Here is a 24,597-nt window from a genome sequence, read left to right as displayed (position 1 = left end):
GTTTACTATATGACTTACGGCAATAGTTTGATTTTTGGGGCTATTACCGTAACTATTACAACATGAAATCAACTTGTTTTTAACTCTCATTGAGCCAGTGTTATAATAACTCATTATTTTTTTCATGATACGAACAACAGAATACGCGCATTAACTGCTTTATTCCGGATTTCCATTCAAAGTGGACGCGTGCATAGCAATCGTGACGTTTCTGGTATTACCGTAACTATCATAGAACGTATATAGTGTACCAGTCCCTACAAACAAAGAGTGTTTTTTTTTCTGTGTTGTACCGATTTACGAATAACAAAATATGCGTAAAACTGTGATGAGCCTTCTTTGGAACGCGTCTCACTTTGTGTTCGTGGCCCGTATTGCAACAGTTACGGCGATGCTTGTCTTTGTGGCCAACTGCCATTAACCGTAACCATCCTAAAATGTATCTTTCATCACGGGTTGTTTGAACACACTTATGTATTTTACATAAATAGTCACTAACATTTAGAGTATTGTGATGTTATAAGTAGAAAGACAGGCGATTATAACAAAAATGTGATTTTAATCTTAAAGAGTACGAATATACATTATTGAAAGGGCGGCGTATTGCGACCGTTACGGTAGTACCTGCGAAGCAGCTGTGTTCACGGCCTCCCCACAACACTCGGCATCGGCGTCCCATGGTTCATTCAAGCCCAATACACGCGCAGCATTTGACGGCTTTCCGCGACTCACATTCACTCCCAGCCGGTTGTAATACGGTGCCCGGTGGACTGACGCACACTTCCCGAACGTTGGCACCAGATAACTTGTCATGGCGGACGTCAGCGAGGTTTTGATGTCGGTTTTGTCCACAATTCGGGTACCCAAGCCCGGGGACCGCGTCCACAAAGATGAATGCGCCTTGTCATTTTCCTCCCCGGTGAGCGTCAGCCTACGCTATTTCTCTTTTTATTCGCTTTCCCATCCAGTGGAAACACAGTTTGACCGTTCACCCTGCCTTTCGCCTCTGTCTCGTTTTATTCTGACGTTACTTTAAAAAGGCATCGAGCTCCAGTTACCTTTAAATGCTCCCTTGAATACCCGGAGAACGTTAAGCTAAGCTAATGGATCGCCATAAGCGTAATGGGGAAACATAGCTGCTTTAGCATGTTAGCTTACAGCTCGACTCTCGCCAAGCTACCCCGTGCTCTATATTTATCGTCTTTGTTGACACTGTATTCCTTTTAGTAACAATATTACGAATTGGCGATTTTCTCATGAGTTCGTAGTGTGACAGGTTGACTGTGGCAAGGCTAGTTAGCAACATCGCTGCCAACTTCTCATCGTCTTTTACTGATGGAAGAGGCGTGGACTGCTTGCCCCCCGTGTGTTTGTAATATGTCTGTATTTGATTTCCCAGGAAAGCGAAGGAGGCTTGTACGTGTGCATGAATAGCTTCCTGGGTTTTGGAAGTCAATATGTTGAGAGGCACCATGCTCGGGCTGGTCAGAGGGCTTACTTGCACATCACAAGAACTCTCAAGGACAAGGTAGACACACACGTGTGGTGGTATCTTTACATGTTCACAAGTATACTTGTGACATTTGTCTTTCAGAAGGAAGACAGTGATAATAACTCTGGATCGGGACATCCGCCGAAGAAGAAGCCCACCAGATTGGCTATAGGTGAAACATGGAAGCATATTGATTTGAAGAACAGTTTTACTTTGAAGGATGACACTATATTTTCATCGACTTGCAAGGAGTTTGGCAGTCTTTTAACACCGTCTAATTGTTTCTTGTGAAAGATGTCAAAAAAAGCCACCAGAAAAAAACAACTCTGTCAGTTAAGGTGTATTCATAGCTCATGTGCTATGTTGACATGATGCTTTATGACAACATTTTTGGCCACATTTAAGCCATATTGACCGGCAAAGTTTCAAGCCGTTGTTGTAAATATACTGTTTACTGTGTGTACCGTACGTCTATATTTTAACATTGGTCAAATTTATGATTTACCCAAGGCATCGAAGGTGGTTTTGATGTGGAGCAACAACACTACGAGGAGGACTACAAGGTTGTCATTTTTCCCGAAAGACAGGAAGTCACATCGGAGGACCTGGGAACCATGCCGGACGTTGTGAAAGAGCGGGTGAGTTATTCTGATGTCGCAATTTAATGATGATAAAATTGCCATAATCTTAAAAAAAGAGGGTGTATTTTTATGGTTATAATTTTTCTTATACAGGTAACATCTGAATTACGACCGGGTTCCGTTCCGACAAAACGGTCGTAAGTCAAACGGTCGTAAGTCGAAAGCCATTCAAAATGTCCGACGTGACGTTTACACGACAGGATAGTATATGATGTCAATCTGTTGTTTTTAAGCAACGTTTTCCATTGAATACTATTGTATACCAAACTGTTCACAGTGCATTTATAAAATGTATAACTTTTAATGTCATTTGTAACATTTTACATTTCATATTATCGATTTTTATTACTAGATAACTGTACCTGTAATGTATACAAAACTGTTTACTGTACCGTTCATTTATAAATGTTATACTTACCTTTTCGTGTCATTTTTATCATGTTATATTTCATATTATCGATTTCTATTTTAGATTTATATTTTATATAGTGGGTTAAAGAAAACACTTCTATGTAAAGAATACAGCATTATTACAGTATTAAGACAACATATAAATCACTTTCTGGGTCTTTAACGGCCAGAAGAGGTCGCCCGACACACACGCTCGGACTCAGGCGAAGGAAAAAGAAGCGGTGTACAGTACTACAAGAGATGTTGCCGAGACGGTATCTGCACTGTATAACTACTGTATTGAGTGTAGTCACGCAGTAGATTGCTGTGCGAGTGTGTGACATGATGGTTGGCCAAAATTGTTGTACGCGTTGCCGGCTGCTTGCACGTTGCGTTGCCAGGCGTAGAATAAAAAAGAAAAGCAGGTCTTGTGGTCGTAAGTACGGGTGGTCGTAACTCCGATGTTACCTGTACCTAAAAATAAATATGCAATTGAATAATTGGGATTTCAATCACACATATTTACGGAACGGCTACTACAATATCGCAACAATCTTTGGGTTAACCAATATTTTCCCGTGCCCGCGCAAAAGGTATCGCTGTCAATGGCGGGCATCATCGCCGCCGACTCAGTGTCTCACGCCTTGCAAGTACAACAGTGGGACGGCGAGGTGAGACAGGAGTCACGGTTTGCCGCTGATCTCAAGCAACTTGACAATGGCATCAAAATCCCGCCCAGGTGAGCCCTCACGTCATTGCCCGAATAGTCCAGGTCACTGTCACCACTTTTTGGATGCTAGGAATTAGATTTGTTTGTGTTTTTGAATGCAATTGTTTCCCATTTGGCTGGGAAAATTTTGAATGTACAGTAAAGTCTCGTTATATCGATATTCTCGGGAGTCTGAAAAAATATCGATATAACCGGACTATCGATATATCCGATCCTGCGGCATGTAAATTTTCTCCTTGCGTTCATAGAAATAGTATCGTAATAAGCAGTACTATCGATATAACCAATATTGATATAACGAGACTTTACTGTATTAATTTTATACTTCGATGAGAAGGTTTCTTCAGCCGTCATCTGTACTTCTTTGAAGGTGTCGAATGTTTCGCTTCTTATCCAAGAGGCTTTGTCAGCGAACTAAAAGAAGCTATTTTCATAAAACAGCAAAACCCTTCATTAAATCGCCATGGTGGGGTGAGGTTCAATTTGGAACGTTCCTACAACCGATTTCCTAGGCAACATAGGCTTAGCTATGCTGATGAGGTGATACCAGAGCAAATGGCGCAATTAGGCCAGCCGTAGACACCATACTCAGGCAGGACAATAGAAGTAATCAGTGAGGACAATAGTAAAAGTAATCAGTGTAGCCGCAGGGAGTAGTCCTGTGCTCCACCCAACCTGAGAGCAGGGACCAAACATAGCAGAGTCTGGCACTGGAAGTAAGGATATATATAGGGCCAAAACTACCAGCAAAAAAAATTAGTTAGCTGACGAAGCCTCGAAGATAAAAAGCGAAACGTCCGACACCTTCAAAGAAGTACAGATGACGGCTGAAGAAACCTTCTCATCGATGGACTACTCCTGTACGACTGAGAGCTTATACAGACTTAATTTTATACTCCATGATGCAGGAATTTTGAGCTTCAACTCTGGAAGAAATGAATTGTATTGTCTCACGTAGCTTAAAGGACAACCGACATCTCCGGACAAGTTGTGTCCATAATTTGTAAAATGGCTTCAAATGACTTCTACTGGGCGTATTTTAATAAGATTCCACCGCATATAGCTATATTTTACGTTTTAAGACTCGCGCTGAATATTCAGGAAGTCCTATTTTTGAGTTCGTGACGAGTCCGTACGTGACGTCACTAAAGGAACGCCCCTGACCGAAAAAAAAAGACCCATTGTAGCGATCCTTCCATTACATCAATGTATTCTGCTGTACTTGTTTGGTCTGGGGACCCCGTGTTGCACCCAAAAGCCGCCAGAAGAGGGCGTCCAAGCTCCGTAGAAGGAATTTATCAGCCTGTGGAAACGGAGGTGGCCACTGGAGGTCGCCATTTTGTGCCTCTTTTCTGATGATCCATTGTTGTCCCAATGTTGCCTCAAAATGCCATGGAATAAATTCTTTAATCGATTGCAAACATGTATGCTTTCCTCTTCAGAACTATTAGAATCATATTCATACCTGGATGTGTACCAAGAAAGCATATTCTCCGAATCGGAAGCCATTGTTTTGATTCTGCAGCAATGCAAGACGTCTTGGCGTGACGTCACGAACTGGGGGCGGGGCTTTCTGAAAATGGCCAATTCGCAGCTCATTTTTTTGCAGATTTTGGACACTTCAAGTCATTTTTATTGGCGTTTTTCATTTGACTAAAAATATCATCCTGCGTGTTTTGGGAATTTTAGATGCTATCAAACGTTTTTCTGATGTCAGTTAAAAAACAAAAAAGTGACGTCGGTTGTCCTTTAAATTTTCCACGCTTGCATCTTTCCGTCCCCCAATTGTCTAACATTCATCGACATGGACTTTTCGATGTGCTCGTTCACTGTCATCCGTGCCCCCTCCGTGCGATAGCGGCTGGCGATGCGAAGTATGCGGCCTTCAGGAGAATCTCTGGATGAACCTGACGGACGGCAAGGTGCTTTGCGGTCGCAGGTACTTTGACGGCTCGGGAGGTAACAACCACGCCCTGCTCTACTTCCAAGAGACGGGATACCCGCTGGCGGTCAAACTGGGAACCATCACCCCCGACGGAGCAGGTAAGACGACGCCGAAAGAAAGGAAAATGTGGCCTTACCGATTTAATTGAAGGAGTTCCGTTGCAGTCACGATGCCCCCCCCCCTCCCACTGCGATCAACGTGCACTTGCTTCTGCACGCAATGCTTCTTCTGTATTTTTTTTTGGGGGGGGGGGGGGGCAAGTTGTCAAAATGAATGTCCTTCGCAGCCGTTGACGTCACAGCTGAGTCGGGGAAAAGTGACTCGCTAGCTATTTGCTATCTATTTGCTGTCGATTAGCTATCTGGCTGGCTATGTAGCTGGCTACCTAGCTAGCTGGCTATTTGCTATTTATATGCCATCTATTAGCTATCTGGCTGGCTACCTAGCTGGCTACATAGCTATCTATTTGCCATCTATTAGCTATCTGGCTGGCTATCTAGCTAGCTACCTATTAGCTATCTAGCTAGCTAGTTATCCTGTGACTAAAGTGACCTTGAGAGTTTTGAAAGGCGCTTCTAAATGAAATGTCTTATTCTTATTAATAGTATTAATAGTATTATTATTAGTATGCTTATAATTATTAGGATGATGATGATGATGATTATTGTTGTTATTATTATTATTATTATTATTATTATTATTATTATTATTATTATTAACTAGCTATTAGCTAGCTTTCTATCTATTTGAGTTATTCGAGTTAAGTGACCGTGGGCGCGTGTGGCTGCCACTGCTCACCCACTGAAAAAAACATATCCTGTGACTGTAAAGTGACTTTGAGACTTTTGAAAGGCGCTTATAAATGAAATGTCTTATTCTTATTTTTATTAATAGTATTAATAGTATTATTATTAGTATGCTTATAATTATTAGGATGATGATGATGATTATTGTTATTATTATTATTATTATGATTATTATTACTAACTAGGTATTAGCTAGCTTTCTATCTATTTGAGTTATTCCGGGTTAAGTGACCGTGGGCGCGTGTGGCTGCCACTGCTCACCCAGAGAAAAAAAACATATCCTGTGACTGTAAAGTGACCTTGAGACTTTTGAAAGGCGCTTATAAATGAAATCTATTATTATTATTATTATTATTATTATTATTATTATTATTATTATTATTATTATTATTATTATTATTATTATTTTCCGCCTCCAGATGTTTACTCTTACGACGAGGATGACATGGTGCTGGACTCCAAGTTACCCGAGCATCTCTCTCATTTCGGCATCGACATGATGACCATGGAGAAGGTAATTCCACGCCATGGCAACGTGACTAGCGCGGTTGCTCAATCGGAACGCCTTCTCAGACCGAGCGGACCATGACGGAGCTGGAGATCGCCGTGAATCAGCGCGTCGGAGAGTGGGAGGTGATCCAAGAGTCCGGGACCACCCTGCGCCCGCTGTTCGGACCCGGTCTGACCGGCATGAGGAACCTGGGCAACAGCTGTTACCTCAACTCCGTTATGCAAGTGCTCTTCAATGTTCCAGACTTTGAGAAAAAGTTAGTATCCGTCCTGCACCGCCTCCTATTCGGGTTTGATTGGCTTTTACGCATGGTGAAAATTAATCTGAAGGTTTCATTTAGAGCCGTGGGATTAATAATCATTAGTTCTATTTAATTGAAAATCCCCCCTCAATAAATCCACAAAATGTATTCACTCTCTTTTTTTGTCCAATCATGTCTCACATATCGTATCATATCGTATCGTATTTCATATTTCGGTTTGATTTAGAGCTGTGGGATCAATAATAATAATAATAATTTAATTGAAAATAAAGAAAAACATCACCAAAAAAATGCTCGCTCTCTATTCTGGTGCAATCATATCATATTTCATATACTATCATATATTATAGCATATTTAGGTTTGATCAATAATAATTACTTTGATTGAAATGAAAATCCCCCCCCCCCCCCCAAAAAAAAAAAAAAAAATCCCCCCAAATGTTTCCACTCTCTTTTGTCGTGCGATCTTATCATCACATCATATCATATAATTTCACATCATATTCAGGTTTGATTTAGAGCCATGGGATCAATAATAATTATTTGTATTGAAATGAACACCCCCCCCCCCTCCCCCAAAATTCATTTTTTTTTTGTTACTCTCTTTTCTGGTGCAATCATATCATATTTAGGTTTGATATAGAGCTATGCGATCAACAATTATTATTTTTATTTAATTGAAAAAAAAAATCCACATTTTTTTTCTCAATCTCTTTTCTGGTGAATTTATATCATATAATATTTAGGTTTAATTTCGAGCCATGGGATCAATAATAATTGTTTTTATTTAATTAAAAAAAAAATCTCTTTTTTTTTTCTCGCTTTTTTCTGGTGCTATCATATCATATCATATATCATATCATATCATATATATAATGACCTTGAGAGTTTTGAAAGGCGCGTATAAATGAAATGTATTATTATTATTATTATTATTATTATTATTATTATTATTATTATTATTATTATTATTATTATTATTATTGTTATTATTATTATTATTGCATAACATATATCATATCCCGTGACTGTAAAGTCTCCATGAGAGTTTTGGAATGCGCTTGGAAATAAAATGTATTATTATTATTATGTCATCATATCGTATATCATATATCATATCATGTATCATATCATGTATCGTATCATATATCATATCATATATATATATCATATAATATAGCATATATCGTATCATATCATATCATATTTGGGTTTGATTTAGAGCCACAGGATGAATAATAATTATTTTTATTGAACTGAAAATCAATGTTAAAAAAAGTCCCCAAATTTGGGCAATGGCGCAATCATATTTGTGACTCTGTCAAATATAACATGCAAATTAGCAGAGTTTGCGTAATCCCCTTGTGGCAATTTCATCATTTTCCAAAACCGATCGCATTCCAGGTATGTTTCCAACATCGACAAGATAATGGACGAGGCCCCGAGTGACCCCAGTCAAGATTTCAAAACCCAAGTGTGAGTATCTTGTTTTTTTTTTTCTTTTCTTTTTTTTTTTTATTCCGGGTGATGCCAAATTAAGCTTCTCTTTATCGCCTTCTGGTTAAAAGCGAGTGTTCAAATGTGATTGTTTCTTGTAGAGCCAAACTGGGCTATGGCCTTTCGTCGGGAGATTATTCCAAACCGGCACCAGATCCTGAGGATGAAAATGCTGCAACTGAGCCCAAGGTTGAAAAAAAAATACCATAAAATAAATACAGTGATACCTCTCTTTAGCCCATGAACTTTAAACAAACATTAAATTCGTGAAGATCTAATCTTGTTATACCAACTAGTTTTCGGCGGATAAACACCAAATCACACGATCGAACAGCATCACAGTCGCTGTTGGACTAGTTTTACACACCTACTTTGAGTTCAGATGTGGTTTGTTATCAAGTGGTATACTTTTGCTATTATGGGACCAAAAAAGACTCCACCACAGGCTAATGTTCAGCCGAAAACGACACAAAAGATAATTACGGTCGAGAAGAAGATCATCAAAAAACACGAACAAGGTGTGCGTTGGTGTGACTTAGCATCCCAGTACCAGTATGCTAAATCGACCATTGCTACGTGTGGCTAAGGGTGTTTCTGTGTTGTCTAAACCACGGTCTCAGGCAATAGAAGAGGTTGAAAAACTATTGATTTGGATTAACGAAAAGCAACTAGCAGGGGACAGTGTGTGAGGGTATTATCGCCGAGAAAGCACGGCAACTTCACTTGAATATCATCAAATGGCAGTGATATCGACCATCACAAAGGTAAATAAAACAACTTTATTATACAGTACAGTTTATTTCTTTAATTACAATAAAATAGCACGTTTATTCTACATAAGATAAGGTATATTTTGTGTCGTTTTATGGCTTTTTTAGTATAAAATTATGTTTTACGGGGACCTGGAAACAGATTATTCTCATTTTTAATGGTTTCCTATCGGAAATTAATGTTTGGAAGACACACTTTTCGCCTAACACACACTTTCTGGGAACCAATTATGTTCATAAACTGAGTTCTCGCTGTATTTATTTTTATTTTTTTTGTCAAACAATGAGACAAGACTATCTTTGGAAAAAAATAGTTTAAAATGTCTTAATTTAACTAGAATCCTACATCCCATTGTGGCCAAAGGCAGATTCACGGTTGCGCCGTTTGGTGTCAAAAATAATGAATCCTTGATGTGGAACAATTTTTTTACGATTCAAATCATAATAAACAATTGAATAGCTTCACTTGCAGTCTTCTTCCGAAGGTTTCGGAAGCAAAATAAATTACGATCAGAAGAATAAATGGTAGCAAGATGATGTGGAAGAATTGGAAGAAGTCCTCATGTAAACTAACAAGCAAGCTAGCTAGTTTAGCATCCAGCATTCCGCACATTTATTACACATAAAAGAAGGTATATTTTCCATAGTTTTAAGGCTTATTTAGTAGAAAATTATGTTTTATGGTGACCTGGGAACAGATTATTCTCATTTTAATGGTTTCTTATGGGAAATAAATGTTTGGCAGATGAACTTTTCGCCTTACACACACTTTCTGGGAACCAATTAAGTTCGTAAACTGAGGTGTCACTGTAATGACTTGATGTCAATCATTTCTTTCCAGGACTACCAAATCGGCATAGCGCCAAGAATGTTCAAAGCACTTGTAGGGCGGGGCCACCCGGAGTTCTCCACCAATCGGCAGCAGGACGCTCAGGAGTTCTTATTGCACTTCATAAACATGGTGGAGGTAAGAGGTGAAACGCAGGATGTAGCCGTTGGGAGTCAACCGTCATCTTGCGACTTTTCTCTCCACCGCAGAGAAACAGCCGCTCGGGGCCCAACCCGTCTGAAGCTTTCCGCTTCTTGGTGGAGGAGAGGATTGTGTGTCAGCAGTCTCGAAAGGCAAAGTACACGCAGCGGGTGGATTACATCATCCAGCTGCCCGTGCCCATGGATCAAGCCATCAATGCAGGTGATCGGATTCGTGGGAAGTGGGTCTCATCAGCAACTGGCCCTTTTTATAAAAATACTACCGTATTTTCCGGTGTATAAGGCGCACCCAAAAGCCTTGATTTTCTTCCTAAGATGACCCTGCGCCTTATACGCAGGTGCGCCTTATATGTGCGGTCATAAGTAGTGGTGCTATTGTATGATATATTTTTGGCTATTTGACTGGCCAGTAAATAGCTATCTAGCTGGCTAGCTATTAGCCGTTTCGCTGGCTGGTTGTTAGCTGGCTAGCTGTTGGCTATCTATTAGCTATTTATTAGCTATCCATTAGCTGGTTGGCTGTAAGCTGTCTAGCAGGCTAGTTGTTGGCTTTCTGGCTATCCATTAACTATTTATTAGCTATCCATTGGCCAGCTAGCTAGCTTTCTATCTATTTGAGTTACTTCGGGGTTAAGTGAATGCTGCCGCATGTAACTGCCGCTGCTCACCCGCAGAAAAAATTAACCTGTGACTGTAAAGTGACCTTGAGAGTTTTGAAATTCGCTTAGAAATGAAATGTATTATTATTATTATTATTATTATTATTATTATTGTTATTGTTATTGTGATTGTGATTGTTATTGTTATTATTATGATGATGATGATTATTATTATTATTGTGATGGTTATTGTTATTATGATGATGATTATGATAAATACAACGACGATGATGATGATTATTATTATTATTATTATTATTATTATTATTATTAGGGCGCACATGATTTGAATGCAGAATTGTATGTTTTTGTCCAATTTGTGTGGTGACTTTATTCATAATGAAACTATCTTCTTTCATACCGTCTGCCCAACAGATGAGATGCAAGAGGCGGAGCGCCGGCGCGAGAACGGCGACTCGACGGTCATGCCCGTGCGAGCGCAAATTCCCTTTGCGGTTTGCATGGCGGCCCTCAGCGAACCCGAACTCCTCACCGACTTCTGGAGTTCCGCCGTGCAGACCAAGACCACGGCCACCAAGTATGCGCACAGTAACACGATTAGCGTCTGTGTAGGCTTTCAGTCGCACAGGAGTCGTCCATCGAGGAAAAGGTTTCTTCAGCCGTCGTCTGTACTTCTTTGACGGTGTCGGATGTTTCGCTCCTCATCCGAAGAGTTTCGTCAGCGAATTAATGTTGTTCTGGTACAAGGGCAACGCGAGGACGCCAATGGCAGAAAAGCTAAATTGAAGCTAATCGGATTACTTCTTTTGTTTGTACCTCATTGGAGCTGATCAGAGAACAAAAGAAGTAATTAGATTACTTAATTTGTACTTTATTAGAGGTAATCAGACAGAACAAAAGAAGTAATCTGTTTCCTTCATTTTTTGGTACCTCATTAGAGGTAATCAGACAGAACAGAAGAAGTAATCAGATTATTTATTTTGTTTGTAGCTCATTAGAGGTAGTAATCAGACAGAACAAAAGAAGTAATCAATTTTAATCAGATTACTTCTTTTGCTTGTAGCTCATTAGAGGTAATCAGACAGAACAAAAAGTAATCAGATTACTTCTTTTGTTTGTACCTCAGGTAATCAGACAGGACAAAATAAGTAATCAGACTACTTCTTTTGTTTGTACCTCATTAGAGGAAATCAGACAGAACAAAAGATGTAATCTGATTACTTCCTCTGTTTGTAGCTCATTACAGGTAGTCAGACCGAACAAAGAAGTAATCTGATTACCTCGTGAGAGGTGATCAGACAGAACAAAAGAATTAATCTGATTACTTCTTTTGTTTGTATTTCATTAGAGGTAATCAGACAGAACAAAGGAAGTAATCTGATTACTTATTTCATTTCTACATCATTAGAGGTAATCAGATAGAACACAAGAAGTTATCAGACTACTTTTGTTTGTACCTCATTAGAGGTAATCAGACAGAACAAAAGTAATCTGATTACTTCTTTTTCTGTACCTCATTAGAGGTAATCAGACAGAACAAAATAAGTAATCCGATTACTTCTTTTGTTTGTACCTCATTCGAGGTAATTAGAGGTAATCAGAAGGAACAAAAGAAGTCATCAGATTAGCTTCAGAGAGTAGTCCATTGCTCCCCCCAACCTCAGAGCAGGGACCTATCAAAATCTGGCACCACCACCTCTGTTCATTAGGAACATATACCAGCACAACATTTAATTCGCTGACGAAGCTTTTCGGATGAGGAGCGAAAGGTCCTACCCCTTCAAAAAAGTACAGATGACGTCTGAAGAAACCTTTTCATCGATAATAGGATTAGCATCATTGGATTGTTCTTATTTTTTATTTATTTTTTGTCGCTCTGACCCGTTTCTTTACTCAGAACGGCGCGATTTGCCTCATTCCCCGACCACCTGGTTATTCAGATTAAGAAGTTCACCTTTGGCCTTGACTGGGTCCCCAAGAAACTGGGTGAGTAAAGCCTGTCGTGATTTAGCTCGAGAAGTATGTTTTAATTTCCTAAAAGTAGAACTCTGTGTGCCTTGGCATCCAGTTCAGGGTGTCCCCCGCCTAGTGCCTTCCTGGTATAAGCTCCAGCATCCCCTGCTGTGACCTTAATGAGGATAAAGCGTTCCGGAAAATGGATGAATGAAGGACTGAGCATCCAATGAAAATCTTAATATGCAACATGCAATTTTCAAATTGCCAAATCCTTATTCAGTGTTTCGCGAAACACCAAAAGTGCTTCGTTACGGTGAAGCTTCATTTGGTAGAATTTTCTGACATTGTCGCCGCCTCAAAAAGTGCACGTCCAAGTTAGCGAATGAAGTACTTCCACTCAGTCGGGATACAAACTGAGTTCACGGTTTCGTTTCCTTTCATGATTTATAATAATAATAATAATAATAATAATAATAATACATTTAATTTCTAAGTGCCTTTCAATACTCTGAAGGTCACTTTTCAGTCACAGGATAAGTGTTTCTGTGGGTGAACAGCGGCAGCCACTCAACCTGTAGTAACTCAAATAGATAGAAAGCTAGCTAGCGAGCTAATCAATAGCCAACAGATACCTGGCTAGATAGCCAGCCAGCGAGATAGTGCATATAGTGTGGCTGCCGCTAACTCAAATACATAGAAAGCTAGCTAGCTAACAGATAGCCAATAGATAGCTAGCTAAGCAACTAGCTATATAACTAATAAATAGCCACCCAGATAGCTAGGTAGCCGGCCAATTAGCTAATAGATAGCTAATAGATAGCAAATGAAATAAAATTAAAAAATATTAAGAAATACAAGTTAGTTAATTCCTAAATTTAATGGATCCGGAGCCACCTGAGCCCGAAATGGGGGCGGGCGTCGAAAACGCTTTATAATTAATAATCATATTGACGAATTAAAATATCGTCTTTTTTTTTTTTTCAGACGTGAGCATCGATGTCCCCGACACGCTGGACCTAAGCGCCCTACGCGCGTCGGGCCAGCAGCCGGGAGAGGAGCTCTTACCAGAGGTGGCCCCGCCCCCACTCATGACCCCAGATGTGGAGGTTAAAGGTATCCTGGGTTCCCACGGCAACGAGGACGACGACTCTCTCTACTCTCCGCTGCTGCTGTGTCAGTCTGTCTGTCTGTCATTTTCGATTCCTTTCCTCCCTCTCAGAAATGTCCGTTTGTCTTTCTTTTCTTCCTTTTTCTTGCTTTTCTGCCTTTGGCGTCCTCGTGTTGCCTTTGTTTTTTACTTTTATATCTATTTATTTAGCTATCGAGCTAGTATCTAGCAAGCTAGCTATTTATTTAGCTATCTAGCTCATATCTAGCTAGCTAGCTATTCAGCTATTTATTTAGCAATCTAGCTGGATATCTAGCTATTTATTTAGTTATCTAGTTAGCATCTAGCTAGCGATTTAGCTAGACACCCGAGCCCTAGTTATTTAGCTAGATAGCTACTTAGTTTTTTATTTAGTTAACTTTTATTTATTTAGTTAGTTAGTTATTTTCAATAATCATAAACATATGTAGTTAGTTTTCTCAGTTCTCATATTGTAGCCATTTTATGGACATTTTTATAATCATACATTTCGCAAATTATTTTTACTCAGTAAAATGGAAATGCCCTTTGACCCCACCCCCTTTGGCCCTTCCAAAAAAAAATGGAATGGAGTTTTTATTAAAAAGAAAAAACAGACTTTTTACAAAAACTATTTCAACCTAAAAAAGATTGTATCTATTTTTGTTGGCCACATTTTCTCACTTCAGTTTCACCGATGTTATTCTGCGTCTGTGTCCCTTGCCCACCGGGCGGCAGTATAAGTCAGGCACAGAGTTATACACTGCCCAAAATTATACGGTGATGTTTATTGTTCTTGGCAGACAATAATAATAATAATAATACATTTCATTTCTAAGCGCCTTTCAAAACTCTCAAGGTCATTTTACAGTCACAGGATAAGTGTTTCCGTGGGTGAGCAGCGGCAGCCACACGCGCCAGCGTTCACTCAACCCGGAAGTAAATAGATAGAAAGCTAGCTAGCTAATAGATAGCCAGCTAGACAACTAGCTATATAACTAATAGATAGCCAGCAAGATAGCTAACTAGCCAACCAGTTAGCTAATAGGTAGCAAGTAGATAACTAATAGAAATCTAATCGCTAGCCAATAAATAGCCAGCTAGACAACTCGCTATATAACTCATACCTGTGATTGTAAAGTGACCTTGAGAGTTTTGAAAGGCGCTTATAAATGAAATGTATTATTATTGTTATAATAGATAGCTAGCTAGCCGGCCAATTAGCTAATAGATAGCAAATAGAAAGCTAATAGATAGCCAATAGATATACAGCTAGGCAACTAGCTATATAACGAATAGATAGGAAGCCAGAATACACGCCCGTGAATGTCGACCTATTATGTCTACCTGTTTTGCACCACAGTTTGTGGTCTGATGCTTAAAAAAGCTACTCACGCCGCAACATACGTATATAGCCTGTCGATGGCGTTTGCCATTGTTTCTCAATGCGCCACATTCTGAATCAGAACTAGAAAGCCTTTAATCATTTGCAAAATAAATAGCAAAATAGCTATTTGGTTAGCGAGCTAGATACTTATTATATAGCTAGCATCCCCAGTCACCAAATGAGGAATACGTGATCCCGCTTTGATTAGAGTCATAGTTTGTGAAGTTGTCAAAGTAATTCAGGCTTTTCACCACCTTTTAGCTCCGGTCCTGGACGAGTCGACCGTGTCGCAACTCTGCGACATGGGCTTCCCCCTGGAGGCGTGCAGGAAAGCCGTTTACTACACGAAAAACATCGACTCCGCCATGAACTGGTTGATGGGCCACATTGACGATCCAGGTGTGCCCGGGTCAACAGTCAGTCTGTCGCGTTTGAGCGTTTCTCTCAAGCCGCCGCTCTCTTAAATTTTTTTTTGATTGGCCGTAGACTTCTCCGCCCCTTTGGTCCTGCCGGGCTGCAGCGGCGGCGCCACGCCGACCGTGGAGAACATCTGCGAGGAGCACCTGGCAACCATCGTCTCTATGGGCTTCAGCCGAGAACAAGCAACCAAAGCACTTCGAGCCACGGTGAGCGGCTCACATTTAAATTGCGAGTATATATTACTTTTTTATAGATTATGTAAATCACTATCTCAACAAATTAAAAAAATATATATTTATTAATTTTTCTATCTAGCTATCTCACTATCTAGCTGGCTATCGATCGATCTAGCTAGCTAGCTACTTACCTATTTATTGAGTTATCTAGCTAGTATCTAGCTATCTAACTATTGAGCTATTTATTTAGCTATCTAGCTAGCTATCGAGATGTTTATCTCTTTATTTAGCTATCTAGCTAGTAGCTAGGTATTTCGCTATTTATTTAGCTATCTAGCTAGTATTTAGCTAGTATCTAGCTAGGTATTTATATATTTATTTAGCTATCTCGCTAGTATATATCTAGCTAGCTATTTCGCGATTGATTTAGCTATCTAGCAAGTATCTAGCTGGCTAGCTGGTTAGCTATTTATTTAGCTATCTATCTTGCTAGTCTCTATGTAGCTAGATAGCTATTTATTTAGTTATCTAGCTAGTATCTAGCTATTATCTAGGTAGCTAACTATCAAGCTCGCTAACTATTTCACGATTTATTGAGCTTTCTGGCTGGTATCTATCTTTCTAGCTAGCTAGATGTTTATATATTTATTTAGCAATCTCGCTAGTAGCTAGCTATTTTGCTATTTATTTAGCTATCTAGCTTGTATCTCGCTAGTTAGCTGTTTAGCTATTTATTTAGCTATCTAGTTATCTAGATATTTATATATCTAGCTAGCAATTATATACTGATTTAGCTATCGAGCTAGTGTATATCTATTTAGCTAGCTATTTTGCTATTTATTTAGCTATCTAACGAGTATCTAGCTAGCTATTTAGCTATTCATTTAGCTATCTAGCTATGTATCTTTCGAGCTAGCTAGCTATTTATCTATTTAGCTATCTATCCAGTCTTTATCTATCTAGCTAGCTATTTAGCTAGACACCCGAGCCCTAGCTATTAAGCTATTTATTTTGTTAGCTATTTTGTTTTTTATTTATTTAGTTAGTTACTTTTTTAGCTATTTAGTTAATTAGTTATTTAGTAAGTTATTTTCAATAATCATACATGTATATAGTTAATTTCCTCAATCACCAAAGATGAAAGTGACCCAACTACAATATGTCCGATCCATCAGAGCAATAATCTGGAGCGGGCCGTGGACTGGATCTTCTCGCACCTGGACGACCTTGAGTCCATGGACGTTTCCGAAGGAGGTCGCTCGGCCGCCGAGAGCGAGACCGCCCGAGAACCTCCTCCCGGTCCTTGTGTCAGAGACGGACCAGGCAGTGAGTAGCCGGGGGCGGGGGGGATTGAGACAACTGAGCCCTTTGTGGAAATGGATGCGGACGGAGTACACGGTCGTTCGATACTCATCATGTTCTCTCTCTTGCCTTCCGGTCCAGAATATGAACTGTTTGCCTTCATCAGCCACATGGGCACGAGCACAATGTGCGGCCATTACGTGTGTCACATCAAGAAGGATCAGCAGTAAGTGTCCCTTAATAACCGCGTTCTTTCACATACTGCAGGAAAATAAGAAATCCCTCAAATGTCGAATTGCGGTGGTGTCACTGCACTAACCTGTAGTTAGTTGTCCCAGGTAGGCTTAAAGGACAACCGACGTCATTTTAGCATCTAAAATACCCAAAATGATATTTTTAGTCAAATGCAAAACACCAATAAAAATGACTTAGTGTCCAAAATCTGCCAAAAATTGAGCTGCGAATTGGGCATTTTCAGAAAGTCCCGCCCCCAGTTCGTGATGTCACGCCAAGACCCTAGTGAATCAAAACAATGGCTTCAGATTCGGAGAATATGCTTTCTTGTTACACATCCAGTTATGAATATGATTCCAATAGTTCTGAAGAGGAAAGCATACATGTTTGCAATCCATTCAAGAATTTATTTCGTGTCATTTTGAGGCAACATTGAGGGGGAAATGGATCACCAAAAAAGAGGCAGAAAATGGTGACCGAGCTCCCGTGAGGAATTAATCAGCCCGTTTAATCAGATTTTGGACACTAAGTCATTTTTATTGGTGTTTTGCATTTGACTAAAAATATCATACTGCGTGTTTTGCGTATTTTAGATGCTATAAAACGTTTTTCTGATGTCAGTTAGGAAACTAAAAAAGTGACGTCGGTTGTCCTTTAAACTTGTAATTTGGCCCTCTCTCACACACTCCATAACGTGTGTGTGTGTGTGTGTGTGTGTTTGTTTGTTTGCAGATGGGTCATATTTAACGACCAGAAGGTGTGCGCCTCGGAGAAGCCCCCCAAGGACCTGGGCTACCTCTACTTCTACCGGCGGGTGGCCGAATGAGACAGAGCGAGCTGTTGCAACGCTTTTTTTTCTGCGGGGCAAACGTGGCGAGTCACACACACACACACACACACACACACACACACACACACACACACACACACACACACACACACACACACACACACACACACACATACACACCGCTTTTAATGGGACACTTTCCTAAAATGTCTTCGAAAGACCCTCGGCATACGTCATAACTTGTAAATACTCTCTGATTTCTCATGGCATTGCTTGATTTTGTTTTTCATCCAAGTTGTCTCGGTAAATATTCCACGAACCAATCCAAGGCCTCCTCCAGCCTCTAAAAATCATGTGTGTCTCCGTGATGGGTTTACAATGCATGTCTTCCCCCTTTTGAAAAATAGCGTGCGCGTCCTTCTAGCCCCGCCCTCTCGTCCTTCTAACTTAACGGCATTTAAGACAAGGCCGCTTTAGTCCGCCATTCAGAGCGAGCGAGCGAGCTAGCGAAAAAGAGAGAGAGAGAGAACAAGTGATGGATAGAACGTCAGCTCCACCGTGTGCTATGAAAGAAAGAAAATAAAAAACACCAGACCAACTTTCAGCCTATCTGTTGTGTGTGTGTGTGTGTGTGTGTGTGTGTGTGTGTGTGTGTGTGTGTGTGTGTGTGTGTGTGTGTGTGTGTGTGTGTGTGTGTGTGTGTGTGTGTGTGTGTGTGTGCGTGTGCGTGTGCGTGTGCGTGTGCGTGTGCGTGTGTGTGTGTGTGTGTGTGCGTGTGTGTGTGTGTGTGTGTGTGTATTGCACATCTACATGTATTTATTTTTGCATTTTGGTAAGCATTCTGAAACAGAAAATATATTTATTTATACTTATATATATTAATTTATTTCTTCCAATTTTTTTTACATTAATTTAAAATAAATATTCTAGACATTTGATTCAGAGGTCCCTTGAGATACAAGAAAAAAAAAACAATTGAATCATTTAAGGTGAAATTCAAATGATATTTTATCTGCTATGAAAAATCATAGCAGAGTCCGGCACCGCCATGTCTGGACAGTAGGGATATATATATATATATATATATATATATATATATATATATATATATATATATATATATATATATATATATATATATATATATATATATATATATATATATATATATGGCCTAAACTACCAGTAAGACTTTAGTTTGCTGACAAAGTTTCTTGGATAAGAGGCGAAACGTCCAACACCTTCAAATAAGTACAGATGACGGCTGAAGAAACCTTTTCATCGATATACAGTATATATATATATATATATATATATATATATATATATATATATATATATATATCCAGTGTGTATATATATATACAGTATATATACATATACATATACAGTGAGACCTCAACTTACAAACTTAATTGTTTCCCAGACAGAGTGTATAAGGCGAAAAGTGTGTATCTCAAAAAAAAAATCCCATAGGAAACCATTAAAATGGGAATAATCCATTCCCGGGTTTCCATAAAATATACTTTTCAACTAAATAAGCCTTACAACTACACACCACATACCTTATCCTATGTATAATAAATGTGCTATTGTATTGTAATGAAAGAAATACACTGCATTGTATCATAAAGTCACTTGATTTACATTTGTGATGGTCATTGATGGCTTGATGGAATGGCGTTGGAGGTCGAAGGTCAAAGGGAATTGCTGTTTGGAAAGAGAGGCACATTACATGACGACTGTAATTAAAGAAATAAACTGTGCTGTAAAATAAAGTTTTATTTAACTTTTTGATGGTCGTTGATGGCTTATGGAAGGAGAGTCACCTTCCATTAGGACTGTTGGTAACTTAACCTCTGGTGCTGTTCGGTCGTGTGCTTCCGCCAAAGATTACTCTGCCAGCCGTGGTGGGTGTGTATTATGAAAATAGTGCTTATTATAAGGTTTAATTTTCAGAAATTTGACGTTTGTAAGATAAGGTGTTTGTAAATTGAGGTCTCATTGTATACACAAATGCAGTATACACATAGTATATATACACACACACACACACACAAGAGAGATGCCCACATTGTTGCTTCAGCAAAATGTCGTCATTTTTTCTCTTTATTATTTGTACTTTTGGTGTAAAGTTTGCTGCGCTCTTTCATGTCAACCTCCGCCGCGTCCGCGTTACTTCACCTTGTGACTCTCATCTGCCGTGATGCAACACGGAGCAATCTGACAGCCAGTCGGGCAGAAAGAAAATCACATCAAGCTAATTAGCGGCGGAAAGGACCCCCATCCAACACTCCCCCCACCCCCTCCAGGAGCCTGACAACACCCTAGCAAATTACGCCAAAGATGAAATATGCGTCTCATAAAACCATCCTTACCTAAACTTTATTTTTAACAATAAATTGCAGTACAGGGCTCAATATATCAAACTTCGGGTTGCATTTTTATTTACTGGAGAAATTACGACTAAATATTGTGCTAAGTCTATTCTCTTTGTATTTTCTGTAATACTGTGCACTAGCTATCTGGCTGGATGGCTATTAGCTATGTATTGGCTAGCTTGCTAGCTTTCTATCTACTTATTTGTCTTACTGTTCTATTTGAGTTACTTCCGGGTTGAGTGAATGCTGGCGCGTGTGGCTGCCGCTGCTCCCCCGCGGAAAAACGGATCCAGTGACTGTAAAGTGACCTTGAGAGTTTTGAAATTCGCTTAGAAATGAAATTATTATTATTATTAGTAGTATTGTAATTGTAATCAAATGTATTATTATTATTATTATTATTATTATTATTATTATTATTATTCCATTCAACCAATTCAACAAAAAAAAGTTCTTATCCTGTGACTGTAAAGTGTCCTTGAGAGTTTTGAAATTCGCTTAGAAATGAAATTATTATTAGTAGTAGTAGTAGTAATAGTATTGTAATTGTAATCAAATGTATTATTATTATTATTATTATTATTATTATTATTATTATTATTATTATTCCATTCAACCAATTCAACAAAAAAAGTTCTTATCCTGTGACTGTAAAGTGTCCTTGAGAGCTTAGAAATTAAATGCATTATTATTATTATTATTATTATTATTTTTTTTTTATTATTATTATTAACTTGAAAGTTGTTACCAAGAGTGCAAGGAGAGCGGTAAGGATTGGATTTGATTGAATTGTATGTACCTTTATTTGTCTTGCAGTGGAGAAATTTACATTTCACAGCAGCAAAGTTATGAAAGGAAAGAAAGAAGTAGAAAACAAAATACGAGAGCTGCTCGAAAGGCAGTCACTCTCGCGGCGCCATCTTGAAGTAAAAAAAAAACTAAATAGCAAATAACATGACAACACAAAGACACATCATCATTCATTCTTTAGCACTTGCTGTACCCTCTTTGTGACATGAAGCAGTTCGAGATGAAAGAGGAGAGGATCAAAACATCCTTTTCAGCATTTTTTATATTAATTTTGAGGCATCATAGTTTTATTTCTTCTCAGCACTTGAGAAAATGCAGCATTTATTTATGTATTCATTTATTTATCAATTTATGTATTTCCCCCAAGCTGCTATCCCAAAGTCCCCAAGGGCCTCCCCCATAAAACATAATTTTTAAAAATATCCATTCACCTCCATATTAATTATTTTAAATTATTTATTATAAAAGGCAGCGCAGTGGTGAAAATATTTTGGGCTTGTCCACAACTAATGTTGACAAATTCCTGTATTATTGATTGATTGATTTGAATTATTGATTTTTTTTTAAATGTGCTCAAATATAATATATGACTATTATATGTAAATATATCCACTTACAATATTGCTTTCTTCAACCAGTAGATTCATACGACGTGTTCCAATGTAGCGCAGATTGAAATAAATTACTGAAAGATTACATAAAAGCATTTTCCCCCGGGATCAATAAGTATATACATTATGCATACAAGAAAAAAAAAAAACAGTACACAGAAGACAATAAACAACACTTACATTTTTAACGACGATTACCTTCTGTATTTTCATGTTGAATGAGTCTCCATATTAGAGTGTAAAGTCACATACAGTGATACCTCGGCTTATGAATGCTTTAGTTAACGGACTTTTGGCCTTACGAACATTAAATTCGCCAGAATATAATATCGTGGCATACGAACTAGTTTTTCGGGAAACACACGGAGCGCCACAATGGCTGGCGGACTATTTTTCGTCGGAAGAACACCAAACCACATGGCCGAACAGTGCCACCGTGGCTGCCGCACTACTTTTCCACACCCACTTTCTTTGAGTGCACTCAGTCCAGACGTGGTTTGTTATCAAGTGGAGTACTTTTGCTTTTTTTGGGACTGGAAAAGACCCCACCACAGGCTAGTGTTAAGCCGAAGAGGACACAAAAGAAAATTACGGTCGAACAGAAGAAGGAGATCATGGAAAAACATGAACGAGATGTGCGTTTGTGTGACTTAGCGTCCCAGTACCAGTATGCTAAATCGACCATTGCTACGTGTGGCTAAGGGTGTTTCTGTGTTGTCTAAGCAACGGTCTCAGGCAATAGAAGAGGTTGAAAAACTTCTGTTGATTTGGATTAACAAAAAGCAGCTAGCAGGGGACAGTGTGTGAGGGTATTATCACCGAGAAAGCGCGGCAACTTCACCCGGATATCATCAAGAGGCAACTACATCAACGACCATCACAAAGAAAAATAAAATGACTTTATTATACTGTATAGCTTATTTCTTTAATTACAATACAATAGCTCATTTATTATACATAAAATATGGTATATTTTGTGTAGTTTTAAGGCATATTTAGTAGAAAATGATGTTTTATGGGCACCTGGAAACGGATTATTCTCATTTTTAATGGTTTCCTATGGGAAGTTAATGTTTAGAAGACACTTTTCGCCTTACACACACTTTCTGGGAACCAATGAAGTTCGTATCACTGTACAGTATAGTGGGACCTTGGCTTACGAACTTAATCGGTTCCCAGACAGAGTGTGTAAGGCAAAAAGTGTCTATCCCAAATAATTATTTCCTATAGGAAACCATTAAAATGAGAATAATCCGTTCCCAGGTCCCCATAAAACATAATTTTCTACTTTCTCAATTTCTAAGCCTTAAAACTACACAAAATATACATTATTTTATGTATAATAAATGTGCTATAGTATTATGATTAAAGAAATAAACTGTACAGTACAATAAAGTCGTTTTATTTACCTTTGTGATGGTCGTTAATGGCTTGATGGAATGGAGTCTTCAGCATGGAACACTTGATGAGGAACGTAGCCTTCTTCTTTCACCATCTTGAGGAATGATCCCTTGTAGCTGCTTTCTCTGTGATAATTGTATCTAGTTCTTCATCAATTGTGATCTGTTTAGCTAGCGTTTTTGCATCAAGTGTACAGATGACTTGTGCGGGTTATTTGTGGAGCCTGATTGATGGAATAGTTTAACTGTTTTCTATCCATTTTCTCACTATTCTCACACTCTCACACTTTTGTTTTTTTTTTTTGTTTCAAGCTCTGTCATCTCCCTTTCATGTGTGTTTTCTCACTCGCTCTCTGTCTGCCTGTCTCTTTAACACCCCCCTCGTAAACCAAAAAGTTTGTAAGCCAAGGGGTTTGTAAACCGAGGTATCACTGTATTTCGTAATGAGCTTCGAATGCAATTTTCTCTCCGATTCGAATTTATTGAGACGTAAGTGTTGATTTGTTTTTGTTTTTCCTCTCTTTAACATGGACCAAGAGTGCATTTTAGAGGATGAACAAGTCATTTGCAGCTCACACTGTGGCTAGCTCGCATTTAATCAGGCTCTGACATGACACCGTGCGACCACCCCCATCTACACCAACATCATCCTCCACCTGGAGGCTAAATGTTCCTTCACAACTATCTCCACTTTCTTCATCTGCAACTCAAACTCCATTTCACTCCCTTCCTTATTATTCTAGCTTTTATTTTTCCAATGCCGTCGGGCTTTCGGACACCTTTAATAGGCCATAAAAATCATTAAAAAAACAACATAACACATTCTCTGAGTCTAGAGAGGTTCGTGTAATAGAAGGGGGGTGGTGAGGGGGGGGTCACCAAAAGTCCATAATTGTGAAATATATTCTCCTGCAGGGCCAAGAGACCGTTTGGTGAGGAGTCTCGCTCCTTGAAAGCAAACACCAAGCGGGTGTCAGCTTGATGTATCGCTGACTATGCACACATACTCTGGCGTCGCTTGTTTTCTTCCGCTTTGCTTTGTGTGTACTCAAATTCATATTCGCCGTCGACCAATAAAAACGTTTGCACTGGCTTACTGGGATTTACGTTTCTGGCAGTTCATATAGCAACTCTGTGTGTGTGCGTGTGAGTGAGATAGAGAGACTACTATTGTCATAAAAGGAAGCACGTTTGATCGGTTCAACACATTTCTTTTTTTTGATTTTAGCATTGCTACTTGACCCTGGATGCTCTTATCGGTCCAACTGGTTTCAGACTGAGCACCAAGCATTGTGTTTTACCAGCGCTAGTCGTTGCTATAGTTACGTCAGAAATATATGGAGATTTTTT

General features: G+C 39.0%; 1 protein-coding gene across 3 annotated transcripts; it reads left to right on the top strand.

Moving 5' to 3' along the window:
• Positions 1-653: 653 nt before the first annotated feature.
• Positions 654-24,467, top strand: usp5 (ubiquitin specific peptidase 5 (isopeptidase T)). Of its 3 annotated transcripts, XM_088999422.1 has the most exons (21): positions 654-919; positions 1,400-1,528; positions 1,595-1,664; positions 2,003-2,130; positions 3,117-3,262; positions 5,112-5,296; positions 6,424-6,518; positions 6,578-6,771; positions 8,182-8,253; positions 8,376-8,463; positions 9,886-10,011; positions 10,083-10,236; positions 11,069-11,231; positions 12,552-12,640; positions 13,595-13,783; positions 15,385-15,522; positions 15,610-15,749; positions 16,895-17,045; positions 17,163-17,247; positions 17,988-18,128; positions 24,163-24,467. In XM_088999422.1, exons 1-20 carry the CDS (start codon positions 812-814, stop codon positions 18,079-18,081), a joined length of 2,544 nt encoding a protein of 847 aa, XP_088855548.1. In that variant the 5' UTR covers positions 654-811; the 3' UTR covers positions 18,082-18,128; positions 24,163-24,467. The 3 variants fall into 3 exon arrangements, with proteins under 3 accessions (XP_088855548.1, XP_088855549.1, XP_088855547.1); XM_088999423.1 differs by lacking the exon at positions 24,163-24,467 and having other exon boundaries at positions 13,595-13,723; positions 17,988-18,643; XM_088999421.1 differs by lacking the exon at positions 24,163-24,467 and having other exon boundaries at positions 17,988-18,643.
• Positions 24,468-24,597: the final 130 nt, after the last annotated feature.

This window comes from Hippocampus bargibanti, linkage group LG06 (genome assembly GCF_051943395.1).
Source record: "Hippocampus bargibanti isolate YZ-2025 linkage group LG06, ASM5194339v1, whole genome shotgun sequence".
In the NCBI taxonomy this organism is placed as follows: Eukaryota; Metazoa; Chordata; class Actinopteri; order Syngnathiformes; family Syngnathidae; genus Hippocampus; species Hippocampus bargibanti.
The sequence above is the reverse complement of the archived record's forward strand: the minus strand, read 5'-3'. Positions and strand labels throughout refer to the sequence as shown.